This window comes from Anomalospiza imberbis, chromosome 16 (genome assembly GCF_031753505.1).
Source record: "Anomalospiza imberbis isolate Cuckoo-Finch-1a 21T00152 chromosome 16, ASM3175350v1, whole genome shotgun sequence".
Taxonomy (NCBI): domain Eukaryota; kingdom Metazoa; phylum Chordata; class Aves; order Passeriformes; family Viduidae; genus Anomalospiza; species Anomalospiza imberbis.
In genome coordinates, this window is record NC_089696.1 from 3,046,915 (window position 1) to 3,072,271 (window position 25,357).

At 51.1% G+C, this 25,357-nt stretch overlaps 2 protein-coding genes across 4 annotated transcripts; one reads left to right on the forward strand and one right to left on the reverse strand.

Annotated features, from left to right (window-relative positions):
- Window positions 1-803: 803 nt before the first annotated feature.
- PERCC1 (proline and glutamate rich with coiled coil 1) lies at window positions 804-1,717 on the reverse strand. The gene has a single exon (XM_068206597.1). It carries the CDS (start codon window positions 1,645-1,647, stop codon window positions 952-954), a length of 696 nt encoding a protein of 231 aa, XP_068062698.1. The 5' UTR covers window positions 1,648-1,717; the 3' UTR covers window positions 804-951.
- Window positions 1,718-5,964: 4,247 nt separating this feature from the next.
- On the forward strand, window positions 5,965-25,314 carry LUC7L (LUC7 like). Of its 3 annotated transcripts, none has more exons than XM_068206612.1 (11): window positions 5,965-6,165; window positions 6,795-6,865; window positions 7,962-8,056; window positions 12,963-13,061; window positions 13,750-13,860; window positions 14,491-14,634; window positions 15,038-15,214; window positions 15,922-16,010; window positions 20,465-20,494; window positions 21,379-21,543; window positions 23,823-25,314. In XM_068206612.1, exons 4-11 carry the CDS (start codon window positions 12,966-12,968, stop codon window positions 23,962-23,964), a joined length of 954 nt encoding a protein of 317 aa, XP_068062713.1. In that variant the 5' UTR covers window positions 5,965-6,165; window positions 6,795-6,865; window positions 7,962-8,056; window positions 12,963-12,965; the 3' UTR covers window positions 23,965-25,314. The 3 variants fall into 3 exon arrangements, with proteins under 3 accessions (XP_068062713.1, XP_068062712.1, XP_068062710.1); XM_068206611.1 differs by lacking the exon at window positions 6,795-6,865 and adding an exon at window positions 22,535-22,596 and having other exon boundaries at window positions 5,975-6,165; XM_068206609.1 differs by lacking the exon at window positions 6,795-6,865 and having other exon boundaries at window positions 5,975-6,165.
- Window positions 25,315-25,357: the final 43 nt, after the last annotated feature.

A 25,357-nucleotide genomic window follows, 5' to 3' on the forward strand; every position in this document is an offset into this window, starting at 1 on the left:
TGGGCCCATCCAGGCACTCCAGACCCCATCACCAGCACTGGATTTGGCTGGGGGTGGGAGCAAAGCCAGCCCTGGCACCTCACTTCTTCCATCTTCCCACATCCTTGCTCCTCTCTTTGGCATTGCCCTGTGCCCTGCCCTGGGACTGCTCCTTCCTCACCTGGTGCCTGGAGAGGCTTTTGACTGCAGGATCCATGCTGAAATAAAGTCTGTTTGTACTTTTATTGTGGTGCTGCCTGTCTCTTGCTTCCCTTCTTCCCTTGGGGCTGAACTGAGCCCTGTCCCCGCTCCTGCTGCTGGGAGGTCACAGGCTGGGGGGTGGGGGCGGCTGCATCCTGGGCTCAAGGCAGGGGGTGGCTGCCCCTTCCCGGGTTCTTTTCCCTTTCAACACCAACACAAAGCCACCACAAAGCAGAGGATGCCTCAGCTGGGCCCTGGTAACAGCCAGGTCCAGCTGTGGGGAAGAGCCCGCCCTGCTCTCCTGTGTGGGTCCAGATCCCTGGCCCTACCCTGGGGCACAGAGGGTCCCCAGGGCAGTGCTGGGTCCCCCCTGCGTGCTGACAGCCGGGTGCTTTATGAGGCCCCGTGTCGCCCTTTGCCCCGGCGCGGCCGAGATAAGGGGATGGGATCCTCCGACTTGGGCCGCAGAGTAAACACGGGCTGCTGGCTCCTGCCGGCACCGCGCTTCCCTGCTCTTCCCGCTGCTGCCAGCAGCCCCCGAGGGTCATGCCAAGCCGTGGCCCTTTGTCTCTGGCAGCAGGGATACCACAGTGGCGGGTGGCAAAGGACGCCGCACACGCTGGTGCCTGGCGGGAGTCATTTATTCACTCGTCCCATCACCAGCTTTGACCCGGCATCTCCGAGTGCCCCGGTGCTGGCACTGGGGCCACCAGGTTTATCATTAACTGGGTGGCACGTGGCAGGACCAGGGCCCCCGGGGCCACAGTGGGGTCACAGCCCAGCAAAGGGCTCTGCCTCCAGCCCCGGGCGAGCCAGCAGCTCCCGCCCAGTGCCTGGCAGCTCTGGCCCTGGCTCCACTGTCCAGTTGGCCAGGAGGTCGCTGAAGTCAGGGGTGCCAGTGTGGAGGAGGCTGGCGGGGCCTGGGCCTGGCTCTTTCCAGAAGGAGGGCGGCAGCTTTCTGCGGTGCATGGGGGTGATGTGGCCGTACTTCCTCTCCAGCCGCTGTGTCTTGCCGCCGGCCGCCCGTGCGGGCAGGCACCGGTGCACGCCGTACTCAAAGAGCTCGGCCAGCGGCCCCAGCCTGTGCGTGGCCCCCGGGGCCGCGACCTCGGGCACAGCCTCAGCGCTCTGGGGCGAGCCGCAGTCCTGGGGCACGGGGCAGCTGCTGGCGGCCTCCTCCCGGCCCCGCCGCCCAAAGTAGCGCTGGATGTCGCAGCTGATGAGCTCCGAAAACTTGAGGAGACGCAGGGTGGTCTCGGCAGTGCTGGAGACACTGGCCAGCTCCGGCCTCACACTCTCCTCCACTGCTTCCACGTCCTCCTCCTCTTCCTCCTCTTCTTCCTCCTCTTCCTCCTCCTCGGAGAGGCCGGGGAAGTCGGGCTCAGGGTGCGTGGGCAGCAGGAGGCCGTGCGGGAAGGGCGAGGGCAGCCGCAGCTCGGCCAGGGGCTGGATGACACCCGCAGCCATGTCAGCGCTCAGAGGCACCCCCAGGAGTCACCCTGCGGGCAGGGACAGCGGGGTCAGGGTGACACACCCTGGCACCAACCCTGACCCACTGCCCAGCAGCCCTGAGAGGGCAGGGGACCATGTTGTGCCATGCCATGGCCAAGGTGGGGCCACAGGGCAGCAGGGATGTCCCCCATAAATAATGGGGTGTGGGATTGTACCCACCAAGCTGTGGGAAAGAGGGCAGTGGGGGTATTCCCCCTGGGACATCCCCACTCAGCCCTGGGACAGCAGGCAGCGGGGGTGTCCCCACCAAAACATGGGATATGGGGCAGTGGAAGCATAACCCTGAGTCGTGGGACATGGAATAGCAGAGATGCCATTCCCCTACAAGCAACAGGACACGGGACAGTGGGGATATTCTAACTGAGCCCTGGGACATCAAGCAACAGGGATGTCCCCATCAAGCCATGGGGTGTGGGACAATGGGAATGTCCCTAAGTCATGGGACGTGGGGCAGCAAGCCTGTTTACACTGATCTGTGGGACATGGATGTCTACACCAAGTCATGGGATGCAGGGCGGTGGGGATGTTTTCCAGAGCTGTGGGGCAGAGGGATGTTCCCCTTCGCCCCGGGGCTGTGCATGGAGGTGAATGGGGGCTCAGCACCCGCCCTGCAGCTCAGTGCCACAGAGCCCCATGCCCTGCCCACACAATGGCCCCTTGGGTTTCCCGGTGACAGAGCAAACCCACCGCCTCCCTGCTCTGCCCTGCTCTGCCTGGGTGGGCTCTGACCACAGCTGGGTTTTGCTGAGCTGGATGTGGCCCCTTTCTAGCTCCTGCTACCTTGCTGAAGGGTCCCCAGCCCTGCCTTGCTGCAGGACACCCCTGGCCATGCTGAGAGGGTCTCAGGGCAGGATCAAATCCTGAGGAACCAGTCCTGCCCCTGGCACACCAAGCATGGTGCCGGGACCTGCACCCAGCCTAAGATCGTCCTTGCCATCCCTGCGTGTCCCTCTTTGTGCCATCCCCACCGCGGTACCCCCGGTGCTGCCCCGGGGTGGGCTGTGGGGTCTCAGCCTCACCTGTGGGCTGCGGGGAGGGGGGAGCGGGGCCACTACAGCCTGCCCTGGCGCCTTCCTCAGCCGGAGAAACCCCGGGACAGGAGGACATCGCCCGGGCCGCGGTTCTGCACTCACCTTGGCGCTGCCGCCCGGCCATGCATAGGCTCCCGCGCCGCTCCCCCTGCCCGTCCCTCCACCTGGGCCTGAAGTATTTATAGCGGAGCAGCGAGCTGACGGCTGGCAAATATTTGGTAGCCGTATTGTAATAGTAGACTCGGTAAACAGAGCTGGGGTTTGCTTTAGCACCCAGCAACGGGAGAGCGGCGCGGGGAGGGACGCAGGGACGGAAGGCAGGGCTCACCTTAATGGTTCACTCGCCAGGGGATTTTCAAGTGTTGTCCCTGTAAATTCACCTATTAAATCGGCAGCCCCAGCTGCCAAACTGCCCGCACACTTGTGCCGAGGGCTCTTATCTCCCTGCTGATTGGAGGTGAAATCAAGCTTTGTCAAATAGGCGTAAAATTAAATTTCATGCTATTTTGACTCCTGGAGTAGGGATCTTCTGAAGAACATACTGCGTATCGAGCCATGCCTCTGCAAACAGGGGCTGCCGCTGCAGTGGGCAAAGCCTTTCCGTGGGTACCCCCAGGTGCTGCACCACCCTCATGCAGGTTCAGACCACTCATCTCCAGCCTTGTGCCCCTTTGAGATGGATGTTGGGCTCCCCAGCCAGGCCTGGGAGGGGTTTTGGAACCTGTGGATGCAAAGGTGGACATACCATGTGGAGAGTGTCTGGGCCAGTGGGGACAGACCTGGACCATTTTCACCCCACGCTATGGCCCGTGGCTCCCCTGTGAGGACAGGGACAATGGCAATCAGCTCAGGTCCCAGACAGGCTGTGCCAGAGGTGCCATTTCTGCCCTGGCAGCAGGATGTGCCAGCGGGGTCATCTGGGGCAGCACAGAACAGGGCCAGGGGACACAGATGGCTGGGGATGCAGCGTGGCCGGGGCCACAGGATGGCCAGAGGACACAGGAGAGCCTGTCCCTGACAGCTGAGGGGATGGCAGGGGCCTGACACAGCACCAGACCCCATCATAAGTGTTGGGGACACTCAGGGAGTGGGACACTGGCCACTGGGCTTGGGGACAGCCACAGCCGTGCTCCAGAGCTGCCCTGCTCTCCTGTTTTTGGGGTGACCACAGCTCCTAGTTTCTCCCTCGGAGCCCTCCCTGCTCCCTGCCCTGAGCACCGTGTTCTGAGGTGTCTGCAGTGCTGAGATGGGGTCCCCAGCTCCGGGCAGGGTGCGGCACTGGCGAGGGGAGTGTCCCAGCCTGGTGTCACCCACCCGCTCCCCGGGCCGGCAGCCCTGGGGCTCCCTGCAGGGGCAGGGCTGGGCACCGGCTCCGCAGAGCTCCCTCTCCTCTCTCCAAACACTCACAGCGGCGAAGCGGGGCGGGAGCAGCAGCCACCCGGGCAGTGCTGGGCAAACACGGCGGATGGGAGCTGATTAGCCACGGGCACCCTTCGGTCTGCTCCCTGACGTCACCCATTGTCACCCACCCGCCCGGCACGGCTCGGCATTGGCACAGCTTGGCATTGCTAGTGGACAGCCACCCTGATCCCCACCCCTCGCAGGATCCCCGGGGAGAGGCGGCTTCCTCTGCCGCCCCCAGCCACCTCTGCCCCAGGCCCTCTTCCCGCAGTGCAGGAGATGGGGAGAGCTCCCACAGCCTCGGGGTCAGTCCGGCCAGAGGAAAGGGCTGCACTGACCCTTTGGCCAGGTGGGAAGGGTCTGGCCATGCTGGCGAGCAGGTCCAGGTGTGGGACAAGGTGTGGAGAGCACATGACTTGGCTGCTGGCTCACGGAGTTGGGAGTCATGAGGTGCCTGTCCTCTGTGGGAAGGAATCACGAACTTAAGGCACACCCAGGGCTCAGCAGGACCAAGGACAAGCAGCAGGGACAGGCAACGCCGCTGCTCCTGCAGCAGCCTTGGGCATGTGGCTTTGCACCCACTCGAGTGGCCAGGGTGGCCATCCCTGCTCCAAACTTTGCCAGGGCCGGGCATGAGGATCTCCTGTCCCACAGGGAAGGGGTCTCCTGTCTGCAGAGACCCCCGCAGACGAGCAGGGAGGTCGCAGACCCCACTCCGAGGTGAGGCTGATTCTGCTCGGCCGGGATGCTGCACCGGAGCGGGGTGGCGGCGCAGCCCTGCCCAGGGCTGGCTCACGCTGCCTTTCCCTGAAAGCCAAGGGAGCTTCAAAGCTGCGGAAAGCCAGGCATGGCTATGGCAAACGCAGCATCCTGCAGCAGCGCTCCGGCTCTAACCCTCGCTGCCTTTGGAGCCCTGTGGCACTAAAGAGAGCGGGGGGGATTTCTCCGGCACGGGGAGCATCCAGAGAGCAGCCCGGGCCGGGAGCTCGAGGTGGAGACAAGAGATAAAACTCATGGGGGCGGTGCGAGCTGGAGCCTGAGCTCAGAAAGCCAGGCAGGGAACGCAGCACACGGCAAAGCTCCGCAACAGCCCAAGCTCCTGCAAAACCACGGTCTCATCCTCCTCCCAGCAGCTGGGAGAGCAGCCACGGACCGTCCAGTCCTGTCCTGTCCTCGGTCCTCTCCGCGCTCTACCCGTGTGCAGGGGGGTTCGTCCTCTTGCCCGTGCGCCCACCCTGCCTGCTGGTGCTTCCGCCTGCCCCGGCCATGCGTGCTATCGCCCCCCACCCCGGCAGGGGCTTTCCTTGCCCCACATTCCCCACGTTGGCCCCGAGCTGCCACAGCGCGGTGAGGACGGCAGCCAGCGCAGCCCGGGCCTGCTCCGGGCCTGTCCCCGGGGCGCCGCTGCGGCCTGGCTGCTACGGCCACGCCCGGCGAGCCCCGGGGCGGCGGCCACGGCGGCGCTGGGGTCCGGAACCATCCCCGGCCGCCCCTCGGCCCGACCGCGCCCCTCGGACATCACCGCCCCTTCGGCACGGCCACGCCCCTCAGACAGCCACGCCCCTCTGACATCACCGCCCCTTCGGCACGGCCACGCCCCTCTGACAGCCACGCCCCTCTGACATCACCGCCCCTTCGGCCCGACCACGCCCCTCGAACAGCCACGCCCCTCTGACATCACCGCCCCTTCGGCACGGCCACGCCCCTCTGACATCACCGCCCCTTCGGCACGGCCACGCCCCTCTGACATCATCGCTGCTCCTCTCGGACCACGCCCACCAGTCTCGCCCCCCTCAGCCCCGCCCCTCGGACCCCGCCCCCTGGCGGACTACCCTTCCCGTCATGCAGCGCGGCGCAGGGCGGGGCCGCTTCCGCTCAGCGCTCGCCGCGCGTCGCCGCTGCTGAGGCCGCTGAGCCGCCACCGCCCCAGGCCCCGGTCCCGGTCTCGGTCGGAGCCGCCGCCTCCGGACCGGCCCCGCCATGTCGGCTCAGGCACAGATGCGGGCCCTGCTGGACCAGCTCATGGGCACGGCCCGGGACGGTGAGTAGGGGCGGGCGGGGCCTGCAGGAAACGCCGCGGCCTGGTGGCCGCCTCACCGCGCGAGGCCCGGCCCGGCCCGGCCCGGCCCGGCAGCTGCCGCCGCTCCGGACCTGCGGCGCGATCCGCCCCCGCCCGCCCGGCTCCAGCCTCGGGGCGGCGGAGCGGCCCGGGCCCGTCCGCGCTCGGGGCGGAGGGAGCCCGGAGGGCCCGCGCCCGGCCGGCGGTGATCCCGCCGCGCCCCCGGCCCCGCAGAGCGCCCGGCGCCGCCCCGCCGCTCCGGGCCCCGGCTGCCGGCGGCAGGCGTGGGGCCGGCTCCGTGCCCGCACGTCCAGAGGCGCGTAGGTAGGTGTGCCTGCAGCGCCGGCCGCGCCGGGTGCTGTCCGAGACGAGAAATGTGACAGCCCGTGCAAAATACGGTCCCGCTGCGGTTTGTGTCTCCCTTCTGCGACTCGTTGGGTACTTAAATTCCCTTTGGCACGTTAACAGGGCTGTCCAGGCACTTTGCACTTTGTTTCGTAAGTGAATAAGTGCTTTTCTTTCTCTGTGTATTGAGTTGCTATTGAATTGCTTCCCATATTTTTATTTCATACAAACTGAACAATTGTGGCCCCTCTATTTTATTTATAAAGGTTCAGTGTATCTTTGCCTGCCTACATCAATCTGCAAGGGAGTTGCAGAAAAGCCTCATGTTCATCGAGCCGTGAGTCACAACCAATTTTTAAAGCTGTTATAACAAAAAAAAAAGTGTTTGCTTTTTTTTCACAAGTAACTTTAAAAGTGTAGCTTAGAAAGAAAAAAAAAAGAAAAAAAATCAGTAGACACAACATTATTCCTGGATGCTTGTGAATCCTAAACTATATTCATACTTTAGTATTACACATACCTGTGTCATATGCACAGATGAGCTTTAAAATTGTCACATACCATTACCACTTTGCCTTTACTTTTATGTATCATTCCCCTGACTTCCTTACTGCAGGTGTGGGCAAGAAAGCTTTTCCTTTAAAACTTTTCAACAATGGGCATAAAATTCTGCAGCTGAGGTCTTGAAGAATGCAGATGGGTATAGTATGTGTTGGAGCTCGCAGTGTGTATTGACTAACTTTGTTTCTTTTTTTATTATTTACTTTTTTGCTTTTCTGATATTGTCTCGTTTAAGTGGCTCCTGAGTGTAAAATGTCCTCTGAGGGTGGGCTGTGGGTGGGGAGCACGTGGTGAGTTCCAGGCCAGGACCTGCCAGCTCCTTCCTTGCAGGGCCTGGGAGAGCACACCCTGCATAGCTGGCTTCCAAACCAGCCGGACTGATGGTTCAATTAGTGCCTGAGCAAAGAGCAGTTGTCTATAAATTTTGCCCAGCACAGCCCTCTTTTGTGATCTGATAGTGTGGGGTTTGGTATCTCCTGCCCCTTCTTCACAGTAAGAAAAAGAGAGGGTGGAAAAAAAATAACAGGTTTTGGCTGGGAGCCAGCCTGCCTGTCTCCTTTTCTCCTCTGGCTGTGCTGCTTCTTTATGTGGATGACAGGCCTTGGACATTGCTTGGCTCGCCAGCACTGTGTTTAACATGGTGTCCTGGATGAATAAATGCTAAAATAGTGTTTGTTGCCAATTATAAGTGTTCCAGAATATCCTGTTGTCCTCTAAGCTTTTTTTTTTTTTTTTTTTTTTTTTTTAAGTAATTTTGGGGAGCAGGAGCACCAAATATTTTAATCTGCATATTGAGATGAAATGTTCATGCTGATGCCTGTGTTCTCTTGGTGTTCTAATGTCTCCTTATTTAAATCACACATAAATTTCAGGAGATGAAACCAGACAAAGGGTGAAGTTTACAGACGATCGTGTGTGCAAGAGTCACCTTCTGGATTGCTGTCCCCATGATATCCTGGCTGGAACTGTAAGTATGGCCTCTGGAATAAGGGATTCTGGTGAGGAGGATGTTGGTACAACTCTTGTCTATGCAGGGTGGGTGTCTTCTAGGAGAGATCAGGTTTTCTGTTCTCAGAGAGCAGTCACAATCCTAATTCCACCTCCTGTGACCCATGTATGGAACTGCTCTCACTTCTCAAAAAAAAACAAAAACCAGAAACAAACAAAAAACCAAACTAAGAGCTCTCAGAATTCACCTGAAATGCTTTTTCTTTCACAATCCTGTGGGAAGTTGCAAAATTATTTCTGTTTTAACAGTTTAAGGTAGTCAGAACTTGCAACTTGTCCTCTGGTGGTTCCAAACCTGTAGCTCGGCTGCTGCCCTGGTTCACTGCTGCATGTTCAGGTTAGCAAGTGTTTTCTTAGCAGCTGCACTAATCCTTGGAGATTTTCAGTCTCCTTTCCCCAGCCCTGATGGAAGAGCAGCTTTTCTATTGTTATTGTGGTGATGATGGCAGGTCACATCTCTGGCTGAGTGTTGGTTGTTTGAGCTGCTTGGTTGTTTGTGTCACTCTGCCCGACTGGTTTCAGACAGTTGTCTCAGCTCCTTTGCTGCTGCCTGTGGGAACAGAGCTGGCCAGTGTTCAAAGGTTTGGCTCACGTGCTACCTCTGGGAGCAGAAGGTGATGTGGGCTTTAACTGTGAGCTCTTGTGAAGGAAGTGTTCATTTGAGGCTCCCAGATGAAAGCTGCAGCCTGACTGTGGAAAGAAAACTGTGTCTTTTGTCACCAGCGTTGTGCAGCAGTCACAGGATGGAGGTGAATATGGATGTTTGAAATCCATCTTGGCTCTTGTTGTTTGCATGAAATACTGTGGCAATTCACAGTGTCTGTCCACTTAGCCAGATCGTTGAAAGAAGCTGTGGTTATTTATAGCCCTTCCTGCTGCTCATTAGGGAGCTGGCTGGCACAGTGGGTCTCCAGCAAAGGGAGGGCTGGCACTGCTGCCCCTGCTTGTGTCACTGCCATAGCAGCAGTGTGGCAGCACTGGTAGAAGGAGTTGTAGCAAAAGCTGCCTCTGCTCTGAGCACTCAGACTTTAGCTTCTCGGTGGCTGCCTTTGCAGAATAAGATTGGAAAAGCTGAATACCAATCTCTGTACCTCTGTTTTTTGAAATTAATTTGAAGCTCAGATGTGTTTTGCAGCGATTGTTCCATCAGCCTCCATATGACTTCACTTCCATTTCAGAATTTTAAACTTCCATCCTTTGTATAGGTCACTGTGGTCAGGGTATGTTTTTTGGCACGAGATTCTAGAACAGTTTTTTTGGGGCCCAAAGGATCTTTTGAAGATGAAGGCTGCCTTCTACCTCTTCTGGTAGGTTTTCAGAAAGAGAGTAAATGGTGAGTTGAAGGGGTAGTTCAGCAGAAGTGATGTGTGTGAGCTGGTGCCAAAGCGTGGAGGAAGTCTGAAGTGTTTCAGGTGGGTTGTGAGTCTCCTGGGCCAGAGAAGCACCTTGAGGAATTTGTTTCTTCTGTTTCTGTTTTAACTTGTCTTGATTGAGTTGTCCTTTCCCTCTCGCTGTGGAAGTTGTGCTCAGAAGCTGCAGGAGCGGGAAGAAAGACTGCTCCTGCACAAGTGATCTTGTGGCTCACTCACATGCTTGTGTGGTAGCCTCGAAGTGGGTGTGCAGTTCTACACCTCTGTCAGCAGGTTACTGGGGGCCAGAGCAAGTGTTGGTGCTGCAGATCTGTGTTGAAAGAACATGTGATGTCCAGAGCAGGAAGAGCATTTCAGCTGTCACTGCTGGCAGTACAGAGTGAAACTTAGCTGGAATGTGCCGTTTTCCCTCGTGATCTTAGGCAGCTTCACTGGTACTTTACAGAGCTCTGCTAAGGAAGAGCTGTATGGGTGAATCTGTCTCAGCTGGGTGGGGCATAATCCATTTCTGGGTGTAGTACTGCAGAAATCGGGACCTTGGACCTCTTGGAAACTTCCAACAGATGCTCCAAGCCTTTTGGTGCTTGCTGTGTTGTGTCCTCCCCTAAGGCATTGTTACTGCTGCATCCTTCATGTGTACAGATATTCCTTAGTGGGAAGCTGATTGAAAGCAAGCAGGGAGCTGTGCTCAGTGAAATGTGATGAAATCCCACTCACTGACCTTCAGGAGCAGAGTAAGAAAAGGAGTCCAGACTGTAAGCAAAGCTCTGGAATATTCCTGAGAGCTGCAGGAGTCCTGTTGATGTTTGCTTTGTTGAGGTGCACGAGTGTTCCTGATGGTAAGAGTTGTCATTTTAAGTTGGTTTGTTCCTGTGATTCTCTTTTTGGCCCCAGAAACTTGTCTAAACTTGCCACTAAATAACCTACAGTGGTTCTCTTTGGTCTCTGTGGGTAAGGAGGAACATTCTGGGAGAACAGGAGTTGGTTCAGTGAGCCTGTGGGCTGTTACCAGGGCCCTTGTCACCACCTCGTTTGTGGTGAGTGCTGAGTTCTCTCTGCAGCTCATGGTAAGCATATTTCTGTCAGTGAAAGTATTGTAGCACATTGAGAGATGGCATCAGCTGGCAATTCTCCTGAATTTCAGCTCCAGTAAGAGATGGACAGATGAGCCTCAAAGCTGCCCAGATTGAACATACTTTGGAAATTACATCCAGAGAATTAATTGTGTCCCCTGCTGGGGAAGATGAGTTGAAATCTGTAGGTTCTAGAATTGTTCTTTGTGGGTTGAGAGGGGGGTTTGTGCTTTCCTTTTTCACTTGGGTGAAACTCTACATCTCTGATCACTGTTAAAGCATCTTTGTGGAAATTTCATTTTGGGGTGAGTTGCCAGTTCAGTGGAGATCATAAGAGATACTTCAGAATGTGGATTTCTCAGCAAAGGTGAGCAGGACTAATTATCAGTGACATCTAAATGTCTTCAGTCTTTGTGTGTATGTGGAGTTAAGTCTTTGCTCGGGCTCTGCTGGTTGCCTGTCTCACATACCTGTGTTATAAACCAGCCAGTGTTGACTGGAGCAGGTCCTGATCTCTGTGGAAGGGGTGAGTGTTCTATGACAGCCCTCCTTGGGATGAGAGGAGGCTTTCAGGCAGAAGGGCTGGTGGTCTTACCCTGAGTGAGCAATACCTGGGGAAGTTTCCTTGCACTTGAGCATCTCAAAGGACATGGAGGATGATCTGAGGTTTATAAACTAGTGAGAACTGAATGTTCTTCCCTGAGGAAAGCCGAGGGATTTGTTGCCTGTTAACAAGCAGGGAGAGGAATAGGGAGCTTCAGAACAAGCATTGTTGGCTGTTCTAAAGTGGTGAGAGCTTCTTCTCTGAAGTGGGGTTAGTGGCTCAGCTTGAAGGAAGAGCTCAGATAAGAATATTTATAATGTGTGACAATCACATCCAATACCATTATTTTCTCCCTATCCTGGAAAGTGTTCTCAGTAGAATGACCAGAAGAATGAAAGATGTGTCACATCATAGAAAGTTATTTTTGTGGTAAAATAACAGTAACTCTCTAGCATTCTTTGAAGTGGCTTGCCTGAAGTTGAACATGATCAAGCTCTAAAAGTACCAACATGCTTTTTTTGTAGGCATTACATTTGTATCATTAGAGAGCTCAGCAGGAGCATTCTGGATGCAGTGTCTGTTTCTATAGTCTGCTGCCTGTGGCCTCCTGGTTCTGGTAAATCTGAGCAAAATGAGGAAGGCTAAATAGTGGCAATTCATCTGTATTTTTTTTCCTTTTTTTAGAAGAGAAAATCCAGTAATAGGCACCTGCTGAAAACCTGAGCATAAACTGGTAGAGTTTGCTTTAGTTGCTTTGCTACATTCTAAACACTGCTGTCTGAGTGCATTATTTCATGAAAGCATCCCCAGCTTTAGTTTGTGATATTCCACAGGAATTCAGTGTTATCCCAGTTCAGCTTTCTCTGCAGTTCACTGAGTTGACACTTGTTGTGCATGTTGAGGTTTGGGCTCCTGGGGACTGGTGGTGAGAGTGAGAAGAGGGTGGTGGGTTGGGGTGTTCCCTCATGCAATGACATGTACCCTGCCATTCCTACAGTGGCTCACAATTAGGGCTTTTATTATTTTGGATTTCAAAATGTCATTTTCTTTTTCTATTCTTAGAATAAGATTCTTTGTTACAAGTTGATAATGTTGAAATGCATCTTCCATGTCTTGAGAGCGTAATTGACTTGGATTCATGTGGCTGTTAACTACTAGGTGTGAGAAAAAATAACAAATTCAAATAGCATGGAGTGCAGTGGGAGGGAAGGGCAGCTTTCTGGGAAGGGAGATGCTCTTAGGTCTCTCATTAAATGGGCTTATGTGTAGGACTTTGCTTTGCTGGGCAGGTTTTCAAATTCCAGGCTGCAGCTGGATGTGGGAAGGGTCTGGCTGTGGAATTAACACAGTCTGTCTGTTGTTGCTGAGTGTGGGGTTGTGCATTTCTGCTGGCTGTAGCCCTTAATCCTTTTAAGTCCTTTTGTTGTTGATAGGAAGCATTCTGTGTGTATCCTACAATTTGGTATATCATATGTTACTTGGGCTCATCCTGACACAGAAGTGCATTTCCAGAGGAGCTTTATCAGGGTGCAGGTATGTTTTCCTGGGCTGTGGCTCCAGGACAGGAGGCATTTGCAGTTGGTGCCTGTTGAAGGGTACCCACCTCCCTCCCAGCCATTTCTGAGGCTGTCCTGGGACTTAAAGCAGGAGTTGGACTGGACTTAAAGCATTTGGGCTGTTTTAATGTTCCCAGAACATCTACAAAACAAGTTCTGGCAAGCATGCGGTTCTTCTGGCTGGTTCTGGTACTGAGAGGTTAAGAGAAAGCTGCTTTTCATGAAAATACTTTATTTTGATATGATGCAGTTGGCAAGAGACATCTGCTGCCTGTTGCTGTAATGGAGGGTTCTTATGTGGGTCTCCTTTTTCTTCTAACAGCGAATGGACCTGGGAGAATGTACAAAGATCCATGACTTGGCTCTGCGAGCAGATTATGAGATTGCAAGTAAAGAGAGAGACCTGTTTTTTGAGCTGGATGTAAGTATGGAGGAATTTTAGTTACTTTTGGGGAAACTGCTTCTTGAAGTTACTGGGCTAAACACTAAAACTCAGTGGCCATTTCAGCTCATCATGTTGCTTGATGTGTTACCTATCCAGAATGCAGCCCCTTCCTGAATGTCAGCCTGACTGCTGACTGGAGAATGCAGAAGTAATTATGGCCTTTGCCACCCCATTAGCCCAGCTAGTTGGGAGGCTCCTTGGCATTCCTTGGATCCTACACCTGCTGCTCTGTAACAGATTCTTGTAACCTGGTTCCCTGTCCCAGAAAGAGATTTAATATTAAAAGCCTTCTGCTCAGTAGTTTAACTTTTGTCAGATTTAGCTTTCATTTAATATTTCTGTGATGGAACAGATCAAGGGGAAGCACAATTCTGTCTTTCCTTTTCATGTTATTCCAGTGCTTTTGTCTTTGTGCCTGTTGCTCCTGCACAGGAAGGAAGTTCTAGTGCAAAGCTGTGTTGATGTGTCAGAGTAGAGGAACTGGGTCAGGTTTACAGGGCAGGGGTCAAATGTAACTTGTTCTGCTAAGTGTCATTTGGGTTTTTTCTCAAAGCATCTGTTCTTGAGGTTGTTTGTGCATTATACAGAATTGCAGCTTTGACTGTCAAAGCTGCATCTGGCACGGAGAGCAGCTTCATTCATAATTCTTTGTCTGATCATGCAGGCGATGGATCACCTGGAATCCTTCATTGCAGAGTGTGACAGGAGAACAGAACTGGCCAAGAAACGCCTGGCTGAGACACAGGAAGAGATCAGTGCTGAAGTGTCTGCAAAGGTATTGGCCTCTCACTAAATATTGGTTCTGAAAGTCTCGGTGGGAGCCCTGGTGCTCTGTTTCTCTGACACCAGTGATACTGGGGAGTTAGGCTCCACAGAGGATTTGGGGATTCCAGTCATCCTCCTCAAATGGCTGCTCTGGCCATTCTGGAGACAAACTTAAAGAACACCATGGACTCTAAAAGACATTGCTTTAGCATGGAAGTAAAGCATATTGGTTTCTTCCCCATGCTATGAAATCTTACCATAATGATTTAGAATAGTAAGTCCATCATCCCATGGTTTTTGTTTCATTTAACAAATGCTCATGGAGTTTCCTTTTTGGGAACTCGCCTAATTGGGCCAATACAAGACCTTTCTGAAGCTGATTTTGTGGCCTCTATGCTGACCTGTAAGCCAGAAATGACTGGCAGATCATGATCTCTCCACATCCAGTTTCTCTCTTTGCCACGTGTCTGTGACTGTGTTGAAGTTGGTCCACCAGTCCCTTTTGTTGGAGACTTTCAGAGATTCATGGCCATCTTCCAACAACAGATTTCATTACACAGTATTTCTTTAAAAAAAAGAAAAGTTGTCCTGCAAGCTTTATCACATTTTTGTCTTACTAAAAACTAACTATTCTCTTCAGGCAGAGAAAGTCCATGAGCTGAATGAAGATATTGGAAAACTCCTAGCTAAAGCTGAACAGCTGGGAGCTGAAGGAAATGTTGATGAGTCTCAAAAGATCCTGATGGAAGTGGAGAAAGTCCGAGCGAAAAAGAAAGAGGCAGAGGTACAGTGTTGGCTCTCCTCTGGGTTATCACAGGAGCCTGGGCTAGGCTGGGTGGTTTCTGCCTCTTCCTGTGTGCCAGCACCTCCTTTTGCAGTTCCAGCCATGTGCCAGCAAACAGGTGGCAGTGTGGTGTGGTGGATGAAAAGATTTTTAGAAACTTTTATCTAGTGCAGGGAGCTGACTGGGGTGGGGAGGGCTTCATCCTCTGAAATATTTGGTCACCAGTCCCTTGCAGGGATAGACTGTTGGGTTAGCAGTGCCCACAAAGCATTTATGTGGCACCTCCTTTGTGTGAGGGTGGGTTTTGATTCTTCAAAGCAATTCTTTGCAGGGGTTTCCCCGGAGGGTTGTGCCTATGTACGAGTTCCCTGACATTTGTGTGGGCTTTCTTGCCTTCCTGTAGGAAGAATACCGAAATTCAATGCCTGCATCCAGTTTCCAGCAGCAGAAGCTGCGTGTGTGTGAAGTCTGTTCAGCATATCTGGGTCTCCATGACAACGACCGGCGTCTTGCTGACCACTTTGGAGGCAAATTACACTTGGGTTTCATTCAGATTCGTGAGAAACTGGATCAGCTGAGGGTAATCCTCTCTGTTTTAAACCTTCTCTTTGTACTTCTGAAGACCTTGAACACTTCTATTAAATTAATACAGAATTCTTTGCAGAGGGCTTGTAAAAGCTCAGAAATTTCCAACTGCAGAATCCCTAAAGCATCAAACAGAGCTTTGTTTAGCCTTGTCTTGGGTTCTCTTCTGTCTTTTCTGGGTAACTAAATATGTACCCTCAGAATCAGTCAAACCAGAGCACTGCTATAATTTATTCCTTGGAGCTTTGGTACAGTCATTCTCATTAACATGAAAATTTGTTACTCTTGTTACTCTTGTTTTTTTTTTTTTTTTTTTTACTTTGAAACCTTTAATGAAATGTTAGCACTGAAGTTTCACATGGTTCTGTCAGTGAAAAGATCTTGTCTAGCTGAAGCCATTAGGAGTTTTCTGAAATGGTTCAGAATGGGTTGTGGTATTGGCCTTGCTTGCAGAGACCTTTAGCTGAGTAAGAGTTGTGATTCCTGTGCCTCACTCACAGTGCATTGAGGCCAGTGCCTCAACTGAGAAAAATGAGAACCTTGATAGAGATCTTAACTCAGCACATAAAATGCAGTGCAGTGGTTCTTTGTCTTGCTATTGGAATGGTCTTCCTGCAGATCTGACCTGTTACTGACCTGACTGTAAATAATGGCTGTTACTGTATGGCTGAAATTTGATGTGGATTTATTTTTTTCCCCTAGAAAACAGTGGCAGAAAAGCAAGAGAAGAGAAACCAGGATCGTTTGAGACGGAGAGAGGAGAGAGAACGAGAGGAGAGGATGGGCAGACGGTGAGTGGGACCTGGGAACTGGCCTGTGAAGTTTAGAAGTATCTGATTCCTTGTATATGAGCACTGCAGGAGTTCAGCATCTGCTTCTGGAGTGGCTGTTGGATGTGCTCCAGATGCTGTGTGAGCATCTTGGGATTCAGTTAAAGATGAAAACAATGCACAAATCCTCCACTCCTCCATCTCAGAGTGATTGTACATGTATTTTGACCTTCGCCGTGTGTCTGAAAGGTGGGAGTTCCCTGTAGTCTTCAGGCCTATATTGGTCTAATCCCTGTTTTAGGGAATCTGAATCTGGATAAAATACCCTCATCCAGAGCACCTGAGTGGGAAAGTTTAAGATGAGTGAGGACTAGGCTTGCTCAAAAGGCAGTAGTGATGCAGAAATTCCCTGGACAGTTCTCCTCACTGCTTGGAGACTTGGGGGTGTCAACAGACTGGTGTCCATATGCCAAATAGTGGACTGCATGTAACTTTTCTACAATAAGTGAGGTGTTTTGGCAAGCATTTCCTAAGGAATCTGAAGGATCCCAAGGAGTGGCTGTTTCTGGTGGTTGTAGCTATGTGTGTCACCTTCTGCTCAGATGTCTGTAATTCCTGAGCAGTGGGAGGGGCTGGAACATTGGTGTTCTCAGGACAAGCTCTTCTGCATCTTGCAGAAGATTTTGAACTGGAAAAAAAAAAGATTTCTTCTGTACTTAAACTGAAGAGGTATCTTGTATGTAAACAGCTCAGTTAGGCAGCCTGGTGTGGGGAGGGTGGTTATTTGCAGGGGTCAGGCAGAGGAAGTGGCTGGGTAGGAATGCTGTTCTGATTGTCACAGCATCTCCCTGTTTCTCCTCGTGTACTTCTTGCATCAAAAAGACCCCAACCTTGCTGCCTGTGCAGAGCTATTTTTGAAACTCAGAGTCAGCTGAAGAGTGACTTTGTCTGAGGAATATGAGATTTATAACTGCAGTGTACTCTAAGATGGTGCTGGCTCTGGCTATACATTGCTGGAATTGCTGACAAATACCAGCATGAAGCAGCATGGTGATTTTAGTGTATTATGAAGATGAGAGCCCCAAACTGTTGTTCATTATCCATATGATTTTATGCATGTTATGCATAACTCCAGTGAGGGTGTTTAATGTGAGTTTTCTCTGGGGATTGCCTGGTGTGATATGGAGGAGCAGTTCATGCTACAGCTTTCTGTGGAACTGTAGCACATCATGGAGAGCCTCACAACTTTGTTATCCATGCAACTGTAATGCAGTTGAGTTTGGGAGCTGCAGGATCTGGAAGTAGCTTTCCAGTGCAGGAGTTAGCAAAAGGGACTGCTGTTGCTGCTGCTGTGGTCGGAGATGTGGAAGTGAAATGGGAAGTGCCTTCTCATGCAGCTGCTTCATGGCAGACCCACAGCAGGACCCTGCCTAACATGGACTCAGTTTGTCTCCATGGTGCATCTTCTTCCTGGAGGTCATTTCTCTGTCAAAATTGCTCAACAGAGTTGTTCAGGAAGAACCCTCTGGATCTTTTTGTTGATCCACATCTTCTCAAAATGCTGGTTTTCCTCCTCCTGTGGTGTGCCTGTCGTTTTGTTTTAATGTTTAAAAAAAAAAAAAACAAAACCTCAAGCCCTCAGTTCTTGAGAGCTAAAGAGCCTCTTGTGTTCATAGGTAGTCCATATGTGGATGCATCTGATGAGGGGGTTTGAAAGCTGCTTTTGAATGTTTATTTAAGGCTTAAAATAGGAAAGCTTTAAGAATTGCATGAAGCTGGCTTAAAGTCTGGGTTCCTGTTTGTTTCCTTATGTGACAGTACTTAGAGACTGTGGCTGGCCTTTGCTCTGGCTCTGTGCAGAGGCACCTGTGTGCTCCACAGGAGAAGTTGTTATGAGGGAGTCAGGAGAGCCATACAGAAGAGGCACATACATCAGCTGTCTCTCCAAAATGAGAACTTGACCTGAGAGAGGACAGTAGTTCTCCCAGTGGACACTCAGTGTCAGAACTGAGGTTAGAGTCCAGATTTCTCAGTCACTTATCTGCTGGGAGCTGTGCACACCATGTTCACAGAGGCATTTTTCCATCAAAAACTAATTGGTGATGTCTACCACCTTCCAGCCAGCCTCTCTTATCTAGAGCTTGGTGCTTTGAGGAACCACAAGAAACATGTTTCCTTCAGAACTCTTTCTTGTCATGTCCTTGTATACAGCACCTTCATGGTATTACTTCAGTAAGAGAAAGAGTAAGAGGAACCACAAGAAACATGTTTCCTTCAGAACTCTTCTTGTCATGTCCTTGTATACAGCACCTTCATGGTGTTACTTCAGTAAGAGAAAGAGTATGGCTTGACTTTGGGAGTCTTTAGTGACTGACAGGCACTGTGACACGCCTCCAAACCTGTGGATTCCCTTGTGAAACGCTGCCTCTCACAGCTGTAATTAATTTGGCAATAAACTGTGATTCCACATAGGAATGAGTGAACTGGATTACCACCCTAGTGGTAATAAACACAAGTCCTGTGTGACATTGCTGGTGGCTGTTGGGTACCCAGTAACCTCCTGAGAATGGAATGGTGTGGAGAAGTGGCATGCTGGGAAGTGCAGACCTCAGTGTTTGCTTCCAGAATACACCAGCAAACAAGTCTGGTGGAGGGGCCAAATGGATTTCCTTGGTGTTAAGCTGGACAAAAGACAGGTTATGAAACTGAGCAGAAAGTCTCTGTGATACAGGGACAAAAAAGGAGGAAAAAATAAATAAAATAGACTTGCTCAGTCCTCTTGCTCCTATGGAAAGCAGTCTTCTTTGTCTCCTGCTGTACAATGATTCGGGCTAGTAAGGACAATGCTGTTTTGTTGGATACTTCCTGAATTCTCAAGTTTGGTTCTAGGGAGTGATTATCAGATGTTTTTTGTGCATACCCCTGCTTGGATGATAGGCATGGAAGGGCAGCCAGGCTTTTCAGGGGATGTGGAAAGGCTTTTGTGGATGTGTGCACTGGTGGTTCAGATTAAAGTGATCAGGAGGAAAAAGAACAGTAAGAACTTGGAGTAATTACAACCACCAAAAAATCCAGCTGCCTGCCAGGTATCTACAGGAGGTCCTGCAGCTCTGTCAGGTTCTGTTACGTGGCAATGGAGGTGTGTGGTTACTGCCTTGCTCTCCTGGTTTATCAGCTTTTCCTTCAGCTGGTCATGTGTGTTGCCACAGTGCATGTTCCATTTGCAGACTCCAAGTTGAGCTCCACTTTGTTTACAGTCCTTACCTGAATTCCTTTCTAAATCTGGGGGCTTTTTTAACATTCTACCATGACTGAACAATCCCGTTTCGCTGAAGAAATGTCAGTGCATGTAGATTTTCTTAATCTTGTCTTATCCAGGCATGGTTTTAAATAATGTTATTAAAACAGATGCTTCTCTATTGCTTCTTAAATTCTTGTCAGGGTGCCAGAACAGCTCTGTGGGATGTAAATGGAACCTGTGTGTGAGTCTGTGTGCAGTGGGGAGCAGTTACAGGAGTGAGTCTCTAAGTCACTAAACAGGGAGAGGAGCCACTTCTTAATTAAAGCAAAACAAGACTGTTCAGACAGCGTGTGATGTTCTGCTGGCTCTGAAATGTGGCCACAGAGGATGAGGGAGGGTGCAGCTTCCATGTGCAGAGGTATTTTAAGTGGTGCTGAGTAATGGTGCTGCTGAAGTTGAAAGAATTCTGCCGTTGTTATTTACAAACTGTCAGGAGCTAATGCTGACAGCAGTAAGCTCAGAGTGTCACACATGAGCTCTGAAGCTTGTGGAATGTGAGAAAGGATAGCAAGGCCTGGATTATTCTTCTCAAGTGCTTTCTAAGGATTTTCAGTTTATCTCTGTCACTTGTCAGTAGTAGTTCTTCTCTTGTGGCTTTGTCCCCTCTTTTTTCCTAGTTATCTTTCCCAAAAGGGAAAAATTATTGATGCAAATTTCCTTCTAATGTTTGGTAAACAAATACAAGGAGTGAGAAAAGACTGTTTTTTCTTTATTAAAACCCCTTTAGCATGCAACTGCCTCAAAGGAACCAAAATCAGAAAACTGCCATTGTCTTTCTGATTGGAGAGTGGCACTTCTTGAAAATGTTAGAGTTGATCCAGTTGGTGTTAGACTGCAGGGAGTAAAAAGTATGTAACAAATATGCACAGAAGAGTAGTTGGAAAGGTTCATTGGGGTGCTTTATTAATTGTATCTGGTTTCTAGACCTTTTCTGTAGTGACAGGAAGCTCAGTGTGCAGAAATTCAGGTTTTCCAGATTTTGATAAATTCTTGCTCCTAAAATTGATGCTAACTAAATGTTTTATTTGGAAGCTTTTTTTTTTTTTTTTTAATAATATATCACTTGAGGTATTGATTATTCCTGTGAAGAGCTGCCAGGGTAGATGAATTTTCCTATTGAAAATCCACAGGCTGTATCATAACTTCTCTCACTTAACTCTCCTCTCCTTTCTAGGTCTGGATCAAGAAATAGAGATCGTCGAAGGTGAGTGTCCAGTTCTGCACTTCTCCCAAATGCCCATTTGCGTTTCTCTCTAGCTACTGAGGTTTTTCCTGGGTCTCACCAATGGAATTCACTCAGTGCCTCAGTGTCTGGTTTGCTTCCTGAAAGAGATGGGAAGTGCAGTATGGGTACCTCAGTGGTGCTGCTCAGCTTGGTGTGGCTCGTGGGGCTGTAGAGCAGGTGCTGAGTAGCTTGGCCAGGATGGGCTCTGTGTAGTCCAGCGTGAGCCCATGATGTCCTCAAGGCCTCTTTCAATAAACATCTGATATACTTCCATGATTGTAATATCTGAAGTATATATAAAACCTCAGATGTGAAAATACAGAGATTTGAGATTAAAACCCCCACATCTCTGGGAAGAGCTTGCCTTAATGCTATGGCAACATTCTCTGTGGTAATGGACCTGGAGATCTCCCTGCCTACTGCTTTCCTTTGGCATCTTTCTTATTTTTAGAGCAGGGTGAAATAAATCTGCTTCCAAAGTGCTGGACTTTCACAAGGAAGATTCTCTTAGGGTTATGGTAGTTTCACAGGGCACTTCCTTTGGCCTCTCTTCTACTTACATGGGCCTCACTTGTGAGCAATGCAGGGTTGTAAGCTCTGCTCTGGCCCTTGCCACATGCTTACAATAATGGTGGGAGCTTTCTCTATAAGCTTTCCAGCAAACTGAATAACCCACTGGCATTTTGTTGGTAGCACAAGGCCCGGGAGGAGGCAGCCAGCCACCCACTCTGAGGGTGTGGGCAGGGATGTGGGGGGCAGGGGCTGGACTGTGTTGATGCTCTGGGTATTTGTTACTCAGGAGAGGCTGAGAGGTAGCTCAGGGTGCAGATGTGAGGCACTGAGGCAGTCTGTGTTCCCTCCAGATCACGGTCTCGGGAGCGAAGGCGGAGACGCTCCAGATCAGCCTCCCGGGACCGGCGGAAGTCTCGCTCCCGCTCCCGGGACCGGCACAGGCGCCACCGGAGCCGTTCCCGCAGCCACAGCAGAGGTCACCGCCGGGGCTCCAGAGACAGGAGTTCAAAACACAAGTAAGTATTCCCGACAGGAGTGCTTCTGGAAAGGGGAGTCCTTGGCTCACAGTGACCTCCCTGGCCTGTAGAGCGAGCAGGAGCGTGGCAGGGTTCTCCAGAGCAGCTGTGCTGGCCTGGGCCAGCTCCTGGGCCAAAGCAGGATTCCCCAGTGGCCTCATGTGAGGGCAGCAGCTCTACAGCAAGATCCCAGCTGAGAGTCTAGGAGATAGAACAGATTCCCTGATCTGCAGTGCTAAGCCTTGAGGTGCTCCTTGGATGGGAAGCAGCACAAAGCCTGCCTGAGCTAACTGAGCTTCCCTGGGCCTGTAAAAGCCAAGTACCTGAGAGGCAGTTAGGATGTTGCACTTCTGTAGTTATTTTCTGCTTCCCAGATTCCTTCTCTTAGTGCTGGCATTGGGAAGGAGTCTGTGATTTGAGATCTGGGGGGAGTCTTCTGTTAGAAGGCTGCTTGAGAGAGAATTCTTTAGGAATCAGCACTTTTGCCTCCTGAAAAAGAAATACAGGAGGAGTATACCATTCTTCTGTCTCTGAGGAGAAGCACTATAGTGCAAAGAATGGCTTAAAGTTTTTTCTGAAATTCAGCAAAACAGCCTCTGTGTTGGCAAGTGTGTGTAGGATATTAGAAAAATTGCCTGGAATCATTGTGTTCCCTTACAGCCCTTCTAAGCCCAGGAGCAAGTCTGCCTCCAGGTGCTTGCTGAGGTTAGATCTGGATTTTTTTTAAAGCCTCCTGGTTAATAGGGGAGTGCTTTAGCACTGTCACCTGATAAGGCACCAGCACTCAAGTACAATTCTAGAAACAAACCTATTGTTGTGTGTCTTGTGTCAGTTTAGCTAAGGGGTAAGATACCTGGTGAAGGGGAGGGAAAATAATGGTCTGAAAAAAAAATCTGTTAATAATTGAGGGGGGGTGTAAATACTGTTGATTCTCCAATGGCTGAGATACTAAAGTGCTTTTTTAAATCTGTCTTGAACATGAAAAATAAAGAAAAGAAGTTTGGACAATTAGGAAGTGAGGAAGATCCTGTAATAACTATTACTAAAGAGCAGGTAAGGGATTACTTCGGAACCCTTGAACACATCCAAACGAGCCCATTGAGATTGCAGGGGGATTGGCCAGCTGACACACCTGCACAAAATTACTGAGAGCTGGGGACAGGTCAGGATCAGTTTAAAAAAACATAACAAAAACAAGAGAACAAACAGCAAAACCCTGTTTCTTGAAAGAGAGTAGCTTCTGTTTTCACCTTGAAAGGTAATGAAATCTGCCCTCAGGTTCTGCTGGGCTGAGGTCTCACTTGCTGAAAGAAATGGAGAGTGTCACAGGATCTGGAGAGCTGAGGGTAGGAGGTCTGCAGGCAGCAGGCATTGTTGTGGAAAAGGTAGAGAGTTAATGTCATCAGACTGATGTCAAACGACACAGTTTAATGAAAAGGAAATAGCTGTTGGGTTTTGTATCAGTTCTGCAGTATTTTCAAGCCTTAAAATCGACGAGAATGAAAGTGGAACCTCCAAGGTACCTTCTGTTGTGACTGTAAAAAAACCCTGTGTACTGAGCCTTGAAGTAAAATGTAGGAGCCTCTGAGCTCCCTCAGGGTCAGCTCCTTTTGAATCCTGCTATTCCCTAAGCTGGCAGGAGTCACACAAGAAGCAGCCTTTCAGATTAGACCTAACGTGAAGCCTCCTGTTTAATTCTGCGTGAGCTGACACAGGGAAGCGCTGCTGAAAATCTGTGGCTGTGAAAAGATGTGCTGTGGGCTGTGAATATAAATCTGTATCATCCTGACTTTGAACCCAGGATGCAGCCAAAGCCAGCATTTGTCAGGATGCAAAGTGAGAAGCCCAGGGCTGAGCCAGCAAAGAATCCAGTTGGTATTTAAAGCAGTTGAGCAGAAAGCCAGTAGCTTAGGGTGTAATGATAAACTGCTCTGGAAGCCATGAGCTGAGCTGAGTCAGAGACGAGGAAGAAATGCTAGGCACTTCAGGATGGCCCGGAAAAATAATAAGGGGCACAGGAAAGACCTGAGAGAGCCCCTGTGGCAACAGCTTGAAAGGATCGCTCAGAGGAAGGAGGAACAAAGGCTGTGCTGTGCACGGAAACCTCGCCGAGGGCCTAGAGCTGCTGTCGTGGGGGACCCACTCCTGTGGGGCAGTACCCAGGCACATTCCTGTAGGGAACTTGCATCCACAGCCCTGCTAGGGAAAGATGTTGCTTGGTGGGTATTTGACAATTTTTAGTTGTGAAGCTGATAGCAATGGTTTACTTTGTACTCCAGATCTTCTAGAGATCGATCTTCAAGAGAAAAGTCCCGAGACAGAGAGAGGAAAGAGAAGAGCTCTTCTGAGAGGCGGCACGAGAGCACAAATGGCAAATCTCGTTCCAAGAGGTCAGAAGAGAGAGAAGCTGGCGAGATCTGAACTCAAATGATCTGTGTTGCACTGTAAATAGTCTGATAAACATTCTACACAAAGCCTAAATTTCCCATTTATATTTACTGAATACAACTCATCTTTTGTAGTTTGGGATTTTTATTGTTTGGCAGATAGCTGTGAGTTTGTAGAGACACAAGAGTTACGTACTGTTTAACAGGATTTTGTTTTAGTAGGAATAAATAAATCTGGATGGATGGTTTTCAGTCCAGGCCAGCGTGGACACCCCGTGTTTGTCCTGACGCAGCGAGTGCAGTGGTCGGGGCCACGCTGTGCCTGGAGCCCTGAGCTGCCCTGACCTTTGTAACGCTTCAGCCCTTTCCAAAAAACCCACCTGACCCTCTGTGAGCACACCAGTAGCACTGGTTCTCAATTATATTTTTTCCTTCTGTTTATATATGTTAAAAAAAAATCAGATTTTTTTTTAAATTCCTTTTAGTACTTAGCCACCTCATTTTTATGTCTCCAGCACTTGAGAGTTGCCTCACTTGCCCAGCTAAGGCAAAAAAGGTAAAATTTGGCCCTGATCTATTCTGAAAGCTGTTTGTCATTGAGTATGACCAGATGAGCTGAAACATGTTTCTAAGCTGGGCTCAAGTCTGCTTTTAGTACCTTTACAGTTCAGACAGTTGAGTTGGTGTGAGCAAAGCAGGGGCAAGCCTGGCTGCACAGCCACAGCTCATCTGCCTATTTACTGTGCACTCTGCCGTCAGAGCTTCCCCGCGGCGCTTTCTGACCTGCAGCCGAAAGCGTTGGTGCGTTTTCCAAGGCCGGTGAGGCAGAATGTGCCGAGGGGCAGAGGTGCCTCGGGATGGAGCCCGTGCCCCTCCTGCGAGAGGGGCTCCAGCCGTGTCCCCACGCGCTGGGAGCCCGCCGCCCCGCTGATTTGGACCTCGGTTTGCTTCCCACGAGGGCAGGGGGGCGCCGGGCTGTGCCACCCCAGCCGCGCCCCCCGGGCTCGGCATTTTGTGGGGATGGTGCGTGCGAAGGCGCTGGCAGCCGCCGAGGCGCGGGCTGCTCGTTGGCTCGGTGAGGCGGTGAATCGCCGCCGTTCATCGCCGTGCCCAGGCCCGGGCTCCGGCCGGCGCTCCCCCGTCCCTCCATTCTCTCCTTACCCCCGAACGCGGCTCCGGCTCCGCCGCGGTGCTCCCCCGGTGTCGGTCCCTAGTGCATGCCCCCCTCCCTGTCCGTTTTTACAATTAATTCCGCGGTTTCACGTGTTGTTTTTGTAACCTCCGTGTGGGGCGCGGGGGGCGGCGGGCGCGCGCTCGGGGTGCCTGTACGTGCCTGTGCTGTTCTCCCGCGGTCTGAGCGCATTAAAGATCTGTGTTTGTGGCTCCCGCTGCTGCCCGGACTCGTTCTTGCGGGTTCTCCGCCCGCG